Raw genomic sequence first — 11,570 nt, forward strand, 5'->3', positions numbered from 1 at the left:
TCCATTCTAGAACTTGAATTCAGCCCCAAAGGCATGATGGGATATGGGATAGGATTGATCAGACGTGTCCTCCCCCTCGCCCCCTGGAGGGTCGGTCCTTAGTGGCAGCCACAATAACGATGAGGAACGATGAAGCCGACCAAATGGGACACAGCTTTCGGGTCATAAACTTCTGGACTACGTTATAAAACCTTTATCTTCAGACTCATCCAGTTGTTCTTCCACTTACAGGTTCTTCCTCTTACACCCAACATCTGCTTTACTCCAATGTCGAATGTCTGGAACAGTTTGTTCGGCCTCCGACCCTCACTTACGCAGTGAGAAGGAAGCGGGCCGAGAACATGACCTCCTGATCAGTTGTTTAGGTTCAACAGAAGTTTTTCACCTACTGTGAAGTTCCACCACAAAGTGGGCGGCTTTAAAGGTTTCAGAGGTTAAGTCCTGCCCCCCCCCCATAGTCAGTCATTTTTTCAATGACAATGTCATCTACATTTGAATTGTTCTTTTAAAAGTCTGTTCCACAGCAGCCTAGCTAGCTAACCTATGTCTTTGATCGAGAAGAGACAAAGTGACACAGAGAGAACATCTGGTACCCAACTCTGTGTTAATAATCATGTATTTGATCACTTTTACGAAGATGTGAATGTTTTGGATGTCTTTTAAAAGTACAAACATGAATCATGTAATTCACCTCATGGACACTTAATTTTGAAGGCCCCTGGTGGTCATCAAGAAGGGGCAGGGCTTCAGCTCTGATGCATCTTTTAGGATTGAATGAGGTTTCTGAGGATTTGATGGAAAGTTCTTCTTGTGTTGAGGGGAGCTCTGCGATTGGCCAATCTGCACCCTGGGATTCGTAGTCACCGGCCAGAGGCTCCACAAACCATCCAATCAGTGAATGTCCATTAACGTGCCTCTCTCCTTGGAGGCCCCAACTGCCCGCCGGCATGCTGTCCGTCACGCAGCTGCATAAATCCAACGCCCCACCTGACTAGGCGGCCATCTTGCATGTTAATGGGTCTAATGCCTCTGCTGTCGTGCGTCTTGCCAGAAGCCTCCATGTTTGTAGTCGTGATGTTCAGTGACTCTTCATAGTGGTTCTACAAAATACACAAATAGTTTTTACCTGTTTTTTTTATTTTTATTTCTAACTAAAAGGATTTATTGTCCCCGGAAAACGTCTGTTTGGTGATTATAGTATAATGTCAAGGTACTTCTACCTGCTGCCTGTCTCCACTACATCTGTAGTACTTTGTTCTGTACATCTCAGAGGTACAGTTCCTGTCAAAACATCAAACCTATAAAGGAACACAGATGGAATTATGTGGTGAATGAGAAATGCTCAACAAACCAGAATGTTCTTCAGCGTAGCCACTACTTTCTCTGATGACAGAGCACTCTTGCAATTCTAAGTTTTTTACATTTTTGTGATTTCTCTTCACCAGGCACAGCTGTTAATAGAGAACCTTCCAGGGGACTCCCTCATGGAGCTGGTTGAAGGAAGGCCAAGAGGTTCAGCAGAAGGTCCAACAAGTTCTGCTTTAATTTACCACATCATTTCATACGTGTCCCTTCATAGTTTGGATGTCTTCAACATCGTAGAAACAAAAGAAGTGTCTAAACAATGCACTGTACCTAGTACTTTATAGTACTTTATAGTGTACTACATGTGACCACGGCAAGGTCTGGATGGGTTCCAACTTGACTATGTACTCAACCTTTCTATACCGGATTGGACCACTAACAGCCTACAGATTATAGGGTTTATTGAGACCACGAGTTACCCAGAAATTACATGAGTCGTTACAATAAATACTAATGTTAAAAAAGTTAATTTGACAACTTAACACAAAACATTGCAAAACAAAACAGCAGTGGGGGGCAACAAACCAAATCAGCGTCACTACGAGAGCGAAGGAATGGAGCTCACGGTGTGGCTTAGATCGCGGAGGAACCAGCAAGGAGGATAAGGCCGACCCGACAGTAGCCAAGGAGGGACACTTCACAGCTCTTATACTGTACTCCGTCGCTCTTCACTTTAACATTTGACTCATTTATTAAACAGAACCAAAAGACTGAAAAAGCGGAAGAGGGAAGGAGCCTCCTAGCCCAGAGGAAGCCCAGAGGAAGCCCAGGGCCCCCATGGGCACAGAGTGCCGCGTCACTCCTTCGTCTCCAGTCCCCGGCTGAGTGCTGTTACATTGGGGTTTACCCTGGAGGACCAAAGGGTCGCCTCCAGGATGCGCCTTCGGGTTGTGGGGAAAACGCTGACTGATTTCCGTGCAAATGCATCAAACGGCAGCCTTTTTGGAGACCCTGAATGGAGTTCGGCTCGGGGCTCCAGTAGGAGCCGACAGAACGGGATGGCCGACTCGCTGCCAAATTGACGCATGCAGTCGACAAATGCGACTTTAAGGATGCAGCCTAGGGAATTGAGACACATCCAAATAGTCCAAAAAGGACCTGGTTTCTAACCACTTTTCCTTGACCTCTGGGAAACGTCACAGGGTCAAGGAAAGATGGTTAGGAGAGTTCATGAGGAGTTAGGAGAAGACGACGCGGTGTTTAGGGAATCTGACTCCACTTCCACTAAGCTACGTAGTTATGATGGACGGAGACGCATGTTGGTGACATCAGTCTGCAGCGGCAAAATTGTAATATTGCCGGCGCAAGAAATTGTTGGATGGAATTATCTCCTTTCCGTTGGTTAAGGAAGTTCTAGTGGTTCCTATTCTAAAGGAGCTAAGTAAGGAAGCATTGAAGCTCCCTTCCTTAGCATCAGAGAACTCCAACGGCTCTTATCATGGTGGCCAATATTATATACTATACTGAATTGCCTGTGAGGGTGACAGAAATAAGATTGTTAAACTTTTATTTGCAATAAATGTTGAATATTGAACTTCAAATACGTATTGAGTTTCTGGTTTTGCATGAAATCATTCTGGGATGTTCGCTGAAGTCGATTACATAGCCCTCACTATAAAATGATGAACCAGCAGTGTGATCCAAACAGTGAGCCATGTAGAATAAACCAATGGTACAAACCAGGCTCGGTGAAGTCTGAAGAAACAACCTTCCCCGTGTTTGGCCTCCACATCCTTTAACAACCACGCTCTATTGATCGTTCTGAAAATATAAAAAAAGTAAACTGATCGGAATTGAGATCACAGTCACTTGTCTCACTGCAATCTCAGAAATAGCTGATTGCTATGCTTGATTGTAATTATTCAGGGAAAAAGGTGGTCAACTACTGCCACCCTGCAGGGGGCTACGGATCCCTGTGATGACCCAACGGGCCAAGCGCTTCAACACAGACTGCGTTGTTGGAGAGTTCCTCGCTGCCTCTGGATTTTGTAGTCGGTAACTTTGCCCCCTGATCCATTTGTTATCTAATGAGGTCCTCACCTGTCACCTGCTGCTTACGTTACGTCTGGTGGTCCCGAGCCCACCCTGTTTCCTTTTTAACTGATCAGACCCTACTAAATACTTTGATAAGTTGTTTTACATATTTAATTTACAATTACCTTCCATCTCTTTTAGCCGTAACAAAACCCTGTTAGAGTTACTTCTGGGACTCTTAGTACCAGCCGTGTGCGTCCTATTAACTGGCCATAATGGTTATAATAGACAGGCGGGCTGAATATAATTATGGACCTTGAGTTTGACTGCTCTGAATAAGTGGCATTGGATAAAAACAGTAGGTAATGAAAGTTTTAACCTCACAAGATATTTATTTATTTAAGGTGTTAGATTCAAATTATTACAAACATTTTGGATTTTTTAGCATGTGAATCATTTAAATCAGGGTGTCAAACTAATTCTGCCAACTTTGATCTCAACTGGGCCAGACCAGTAAAATCAAAAGCGATGGCCGACGGCGCAAATTCTCCATCACAAAATGGCAGCTGGTATGCGTTTACTCGCAGTGAGACAACCAGCGGGCTCATTAGGAACAGCAGCTAATTTTCTAGAAATGCAATTTATGTCTTTCTCCAAATTTTCACACTAACAAAGTCATCCGGCGGGCCGAGCTGAGGCCATGTTTCACATCCCTGATTTAAATATGAACTGTTGTTTTATCAAAACCTCTTCTGTCTTTAATGAAACCTTTATAAAGTAATGCAGTATGTTGAAATAAATGTTCACCTCAGTAACGTTTTATGTGTTTCTTTTTCCAGCAAATATGAGTAAATAGTATACATACATCTGTCAGTCTAATCCAGTAAGGTTCAGCTTCTCTTCATCTTCCTCAAAAAGATTACAGATGTTCCATTTGTATATGTGTGTGTATATATATATATTCAAAATAAAAAATGATTATATAAATAATCATTTTTTATTTTTAATAACGAAATAAAAGCTTGATAAAATAGCAAGACCACGCTGATGTGGTGACGTCATCCCGTTAGCTGCTGGTCCAATTGCGGGAATTGGTACTGAGAAACAGCTTGAATGAAAACGAGTGAAAGACCGACGACTGCTTTAATAAGCAGTGACGTAATGACATGGAGAAAGCCACGTGGCACCGGCGGAAGATGCGGGTCTCTGACGGACTGAGCGGGCTGACTTTCACTCAGGTGAAGATGGCGACTCAGGTGTGTGTGACGCTGCTGCTTTTCGCGCTCTCCTCCGCTTCCGGTCCGGACTTCGAGCGCGGCAGGACCGAGCTGCAGCGCGTGCGAAACTTCGCAGCCCACTCCGAATACGGAGGGTGCTGGGCGCGAGCTCTGGAGCACCTGGACACGCGCTGCAGGGATATGACGTCAGAGAGCCAGTCGCGGATCGCGCTGGGCTTCGCGTTCTGTCACTTAAGCAGGTAAATGTGTTTATTATGGATCTGTACGATGAATGAGAACGTCCTGAAAGGCAAAAAGCTGCTTGTGCCATTCACAGTAAGGAGTAGGTTCTCTTCCACAGCTGTTGATATATAACATATAAACTAAAATGGAAAGAGGTCCAGTTAGAGAACATTTCTCGAAGCAAAGGTCCGGAAGATCACGATGTGACTACTTAGTGTGATTAAATAGAGGAATAGAGTTGTATCAACCTCTGCATGTAATCAATACACGACTAACAAATCGAATGAATTCAGTACAATTCTTAAACTCTTTTACAATATGTATTGTCACATAACAAAGAACTGAGCATATACTATGTGACTGCAAATATAAATGTTCTCTCAATCAACAAAATAAAATTTGGGCTGCATTTAAAAACATGAATGAATAAAACGTGAACATTTCTGCATGTTCAAATAAAGTGCTTTAATTTCCCCTTTTCTGCTTCACATTTGGACTCGGCAGTCTCAGTAAATAATGCATCTAAACACATTTTAACAATTTAACAGTTTAATAGAATATATTTATCCACTCTCGCCCTTGTTTGCTCAGTGGAACAATTAAGATTTAGTTTTTCCAGGACTTTAAACCTGTGCCTGAATGCATCAGGGCCGTTCTCCTCCTCACATAGAGGAGCTCTTTGTATGGAAGTAAATCTGTGTCATCGGATTTTGAAAGGAAAAAGGTGATTGAATTTCTAGCAGAATATTTATTTATGCGTTGAAATTATGTATCTGAATGTTTTTCAACGTTAAAATACTGCAAAAAATTCTACCGCAAAAAATTCAACCACAACATCCGGGACCTCAAGGAAGAGCAATCGATTCAAGATTCAAGATCAGGAGCATGCGTCAAGCAAAAGGAGCGAGCACCGAATACAACTTGGTCTTGTCGGCAGCATGGTGACTGATTGTAGCCATGTCCAATAATAATGGGGCTTTAACTCTTCTTTATGTCATCAGTGTGGTTTGTGTCTGAGTGATTGGCGTAGTGGTGGTGGTGGTGGTGGGGGAGGGGGGAGGGGGGAGGGGGGGGCAGCGTGCAGACTAATAACACCAACAGGACATGCAGGAATAACCCAAGTAGCGCCCAGTGCGAAAAGTGGTCTGTTAATTAGAAGTATTTTTATCAATGTATTTATGTTTCATGCATATTATACTGCAGCAGCTTGAGTATTTGAATATATTTCAAACATATCAAACGATACAACTCTGATCCCTTTTAGTATGTAGGCCTACTTATACTTCGAAAATGTAAATTTGATCACACATGTACGGTGGCCTGTAGATTCATGTTTTGTTACCAAAGTAAATTTAATGGGTGACTAAAAATAATCACATATTTGATTTTTTTTTTTCATTTCATTAACCAGAAATACATGAAATGTAGTATTAACGTTCGGGTGAATAATACAAACTAAATATAACTAACAAATTACATCACTATGATTTAGGAAAATAGAAATTGTTTCTACATCAGATGAGAGATTTGAAGTGTGTGTGTATGTATGTATGTGTGTATATATATATATAATTTTATATATATATATACATATATATATATATATATATTCCTAAAGATAAATCAATGATTGTAAATTATTTTTAAATGTCTGTCAGTTCAGGCAGGGATTTCCCATCATGCCCTGCAGGGTCAGAAGTCAGTAGGTGTACAGCCCGTATGGACGCTGTGGCCTTTAACACCTACACCGAGTTCTTCACCCACGCTCACTCCATCTGTCACTTCCTGCAGTCGGACACCTGGCAGAGCCGGGCTGAGGACACCATGCACAGGTGAGAAACCCGGACAGGTCATACAGACAGGTGAGGCACCCATGCACGTGAGACAGACAAGGATGACAGGAAGGGGAGACACCCAGACGGGATGGACACCCAGAGAGGTCAGACAGACAGGTGAGACAGCCGAACAGGTCAGGCAGACCGGTTAGACACTCAACCTGATGAGACAGACAGGGGAGACCCCCGGACAGGTGAGACAGACAGGGGAGACCCCCGGACAGGTGAGACAGACAGGGGAGACCCACAGACAGGTGAGACAGACAGGGGAGACCCACAGACCGGTGAGACAGACAGGGGAGACCCCCGGACAGGTGAGACAGACGGGTAACATCAACATTGACCAACAAAAGAACCAATTAACCGTAGTTGTGTCTCTTTCTGTCTCAGGTTGACTGAGAGCTCAGCAGGTGTAGCTGAACAGCTTCAGTCTACCAGGCAGATGGCTGAGGAGTTAATTGATGCACAGACTGCTGCCTTACAGGTGCAGAAGGACATCCTAAACAACGGAGATGAGCTGAGGGTCACCCTGAGAGACTCCACCCAGGGTGACACACTCACACTCACAAATAGGGAGTCTGTCTCTGGCTGGATTTGATTAGTCCAAAAAAATGACCTGCTGACCACTATTCCTGATTCCTGATGGTTTGGAGAATTCATGAGGAGTTTGGAAAAGACCACACTGTGTTTATGGGATCCAACTCCAGCATTGAAGCTTCTTACCTTCGCATAACAGCAGTTCTCATTATTACTAATTATTATTACTTCCTGGTCATTTCACTCTGCGAGGAACCTTCCTAAGCAAAAAGGACTCTAGCCTCCCTCCCCTAACCTGTCTGTCTCTCCCTCCTCACTTGTCTGTCTTCCAGGCCTTCGGGTGGTGTTCTCTGAGCTCAGCACTGCCTCCAGAGAGCAGCAGGTGGCGCTCTCTGAACTCTTCAACAGAGTTTCTTTCCTGCAGAGCTTCCTGCTAATGGAAGCTCAAAGTGTGAGCTCCTGCTGCTACAATGCCGCTGCTCTTTGCACCTCCTTCCTCGTCACCTCCACTCAGCGCTCCTCTCGAGCCAGGTAACTCCTCCTCCTCCTCACCTCCTTCTTCTACTTCTTCACTTCCTCCTTTAGCCAGGTAGCCCTCCTTTTCACTTCTTCCTTTAGCCAGGTAGCCCCTCCTCCTCACCACCACCGTCAGCCAGGTAACTCCTCCTTCTCACCCCACGCAGGTTGCTGTTGTTGTCTCTGGTTTTTGTGAACTTCTACCTGGAGAGGAGGATCTACCTGAGTGTGATGAGCTCTGACCACGCTGAACACAAACACATGGTGAGAAGATCCCACCTGTCAGATGAGAAGATCCCACATGCCATAACCGCCTGTCTGTGTGCATGTGTGTGTAGGAGCTGGTTGGTGTGTATGTGAGTGTGTTGCGGCACCTAATGGTGTGTGTAGCAGTGTGTGTTCTGCTGTATGTGTGTGTTACCTTCAGAGATCCTCTGCAGCAGAGTCTTCAGCTCCTGCAGCAACTCCGAGAGACTCAGAAGAGCCTGCAGGAGGCGCTGCAGCACGCAGGTGCGTCTGACTGTTAGTCTGTGTCTGTCTGACTGTCTGTCTGAATGTCTGATTGTCTGACTGTCTGAATGTCTGCAGAGGCTTTGGGGGAGCAGCAGCAGCAGCAGAAGAAGAAGAAGAATCAGCTGACTGTGAAGGTGAGCTCTGAATAGTACCAGTGATGTCACTCCCTGTTACATCAGACCGACCAATCACATCTCTTTCAGAGGGGGGCGGAGAGGAGAAGGGAGGAAATAAAAAAAGAGGAGATGTGCAACACCTTGTTGTCTCTAACTGAAGACCAACCAGAACTGTCTCACCTCCCACATGTTGGTCAGTGACTGTCTCACCTCTTGCACAGGGCCTTTCTCAGCTATCTGCTCATTAACAGTGTGTACTTGTACTGCAGGTTGGAGTACTGAGAGTAGTCTATGCAGTACAGTGAGCAATACCCACAATGCTGTAGTGCAGAGTCCCTCCAACCAGAAGGCTTCTGTGAGGTCACACAGGCGTTCCCGGGGCTCTGCCTCCTCCCCGCTGGTCTACAGCATCCTGGTGGAGGGGAATGAGGTAATTCCCATCTGATTGATTATTGCCAACTCAAACCTTTCTGATCACATCACAAGGAAGGGGGCAGGCCTTAAGAGCAGTCAACATTTTTCCTTAATGCAGCATTTTAAACCATCAATGCAGCTCACTGCTTAGCGGTTCTCAGCGTTTCCGTGGTAACCACAATTTTGCAAGTTCTCTGACCTCTGCTCTTCTCTCTCCTGATTGGTCAGGCTCGTTACAGCCTGAGGAGCAGATCGGAGGCTCGCTGAAGGACCGTCTCACGCTGTTCACGTCTGTTTTTAACTTCATGTCTGATTATTAATAAAAGTTAACTTTACATTTTAAACAAACGAATTAACCTGTTGATTCAACAATAAATATAAAATCAGCTGATCATTAAATCTGGTTGTAATAGAACGTAATGGGTAGGAATTCACAGACGATGATAATCACTGCAGCTGTTGGGCTATTTAAATGAGATGAGAATTACAAAAAGATGTTGATGTTCTAGATGGCTGTGACTCTGAGGAATTTTCATTCTTGGGGAGGGATTTTAACTGTACAGAAGACTGGTCTACAGGCCGCAACCACGCAGAGCCTCATCCAGCTTCGCAGCATGCTCTGAGGCAGCTGGTCCAGTCTCACGGCCTGGTGGATGTAGAAGGATGCACGCAGTCTTCTCCCGGTATCTACAGCCTCCCTGCACAATTTTATAGGACATTCTGGGAAATACTTGCACCTGATATCCTGGAAGTCTGGTCTCTGGGTCCATGCCGATGTTCTGCCGCAGAGCAGTGCTTACACTATAGCCTAAAAAAAGGAAATCTGCAGAACATCGGGCCCTGTGTTTCTACTGTGCATGGATTACAAGCTTCTGTCCAGGGTATTTGCCTCCAGGCTGAGGGAAGCTATGGAGCAGGTCATCCTCCGGGACCAGACCGGTCTGTGTGCCCGGCAGGTCCATGGTAGACAATGTCTACTTCGTTCCAGATGTTTTGGAGGTCTCCAGCTCAGCTTTTGATTGCGTTGAGCACGACTTCCTCCGGAATATCATGGGGACGTTTGGGTTCAGCGCTGGCTTCATAGCTGAGATTGATGGGGAAACATTCCAAATGGAAATGGCTGCTCACTCAGATGTTGGTTTCAAACAATCCTGTTTAGACCTTCTCTCAGGCTTTCTAGCCCACAAACAGAGAAAGATGGTCTACCCTGTTTTTAGCCCGAGAGGAGGGGTGATAGGGCTTCCTCCCCTTGGCCAGCCAGACGGCCACTTCTAGTTTGCAAAAATATCTTCCATCTCTAGATGGTTTAGTGTAGCAAGATGTGACCAGCTGCATCCTCCGACGTACAGACAACATGGGGCTGGATACCACTCTATTTTTAATAATGCTTTCAATTATTATGGGCTGATTGTGTTTTAAAGACGTGGGCCCTTTTTTATTCAAAAACGGTGTCCACTGTGTAACTCTGTACTGTTTGTTGAGAGAGCCATCGATATTGCAGGGCCAAGCTGTCAGCAGCAGCGTCATCGATGGCCTGACGGGGGCGCTGTGCAAAACCAAGATATTGTGCCGGCAGGAGCTGGTGGACGCAGTGGGGCTGAGCTCTCTGATGGGGCCGCATTCGGTCCGGGTGACGAGGAGGCTCCTAGATCTGCGGTGCCAGAGGCTGATGGAGGAAGAGAGGAGCCTCGTCATGGAATAAACCCAGAAGAAGATGGAGCGGGACCCTGCGGATCCTTTTCCAGAAATGTACCTGAGCCCGGGCAATGGGACCTCACCGCCCCCCTGCTAGCCACAACACGCCCAGATCAGCTGACTTTACATGAAGCGGCCAAAAAGAGTATTAAATTTTTTTTTTTTAAAGAAGGTATTTTAACTGTGTGATTATAAGATCTACAGCAGAAGAACACAAGGGACCCCTCCTGTCAGCTAACAGGAAACACACTACAACTCAGTCTCACCCCAAAAACGTACTTTAGCGCATGCTAACGCATGCACATATTTATACATTGTGCTCTTTAGTGTGTAAATATATTTATTTTTACTCTATGGTTTCATTTGACATCTTTAGCTCTGTGGAAGGAGGGCATAGCGAGATAAGAATGTCATTGTACAGAGTAACCTGTTAAATGTACACATAAATATGTTGAATCTCACAATGGACAACAGAAGAGTGGACAAACGTCTCCTGGTCTCATTGCAGCAGCACATTCAGATGGTCACAATGTGGAGTACACATGAAGGCATGGATCCATCCTGCCTCGTCCCAACGTGTGATGGTAGGGGGTATTTTCCTCTTAGTACCCACTGAGCATGGTTTAGATGCTGACCATGTGCATCCCTTAATGACCACAGTCATTACACACAAACATGACGATGAGCTCACTGTGCTCCAATGGCCTCCAAGTCACCACATCTCAGTGGAGCTCCTTTGGGATGGAACGGGAGATTCATCCTAGACGTGCAGCAGCTGTGTGATGTTGTCATGTCAATTTGGACCAACATCTGTGAGGAATGTGTCCAACACCTTGTAAAGTAAAACAAGTTCTGAAGAAGACTAAAGGGCTCCAACCTTCTACTAGGAGGGGGGGCCTGATCAATCACTGATGTTTACGTGTTCTTGATTCTTTCACAGAGAGAAACCTTCGAATCATTTTGATCTTCTACTTTTTAATCTTCCTAAAAACCAATCCTTTCTTCTTCTACTTCCTGCTCTGGAGCTTTTTACCTCCAGATGATTTAGAAGTGAAAAGCTTTGCTGTGTTTCCAGATGTTCCCCATGGCTTTAACACAAACCGACTGTGTCAGCGTCCTCCCAGAATGCCGAGCAGATTTGAATG

General features: G+C 45.2%; 1 protein-coding gene across 2 annotated transcripts; it reads left to right on the forward strand.

Annotated features, from left to right (window-relative positions):
* The first annotated feature begins 4,389 nt into the window (after nt 1-4,389).
* On the forward strand, nt 4,390-11,205 carry LOC119222404 (uncharacterized). 2 transcript variants are annotated; one of them, XM_037479029.2, is made up of 10 exons: nt 4,390-4,816; nt 6,458-6,631; nt 7,025-7,182; nt 7,504-7,702; nt 7,855-7,951; nt 8,026-8,197; nt 8,276-8,334; nt 8,404-8,509; nt 8,586-8,746; nt 8,959-11,205. In XM_037479029.2, exons 1-10 carry the CDS (start codon nt 4,506-4,508, stop codon nt 8,995-8,997), a joined length of 1,476 nt encoding a protein of 491 aa, XP_037334926.2. In that variant the 5' UTR covers nt 4,390-4,505; the 3' UTR covers nt 8,998-11,205. The 2 variants fall into 2 exon arrangements, with proteins under 2 accessions (XP_037334926.2, XP_037334927.2); XM_037479030.2 differs by having other exon boundaries at nt 4,740-4,816; nt 6,463-6,631.
* The last annotated feature ends 365 nt before the right edge of the window (nt 11,206-11,570 follow it).

This window comes from Pungitius pungitius, chromosome 1 (assembly GCF_949316345.1).
Source record: "Pungitius pungitius chromosome 1, fPunPun2.1, whole genome shotgun sequence".
Taxonomy (NCBI): Eukaryota; Metazoa; Chordata; class Actinopteri; order Perciformes; family Gasterosteidae; genus Pungitius; species Pungitius pungitius.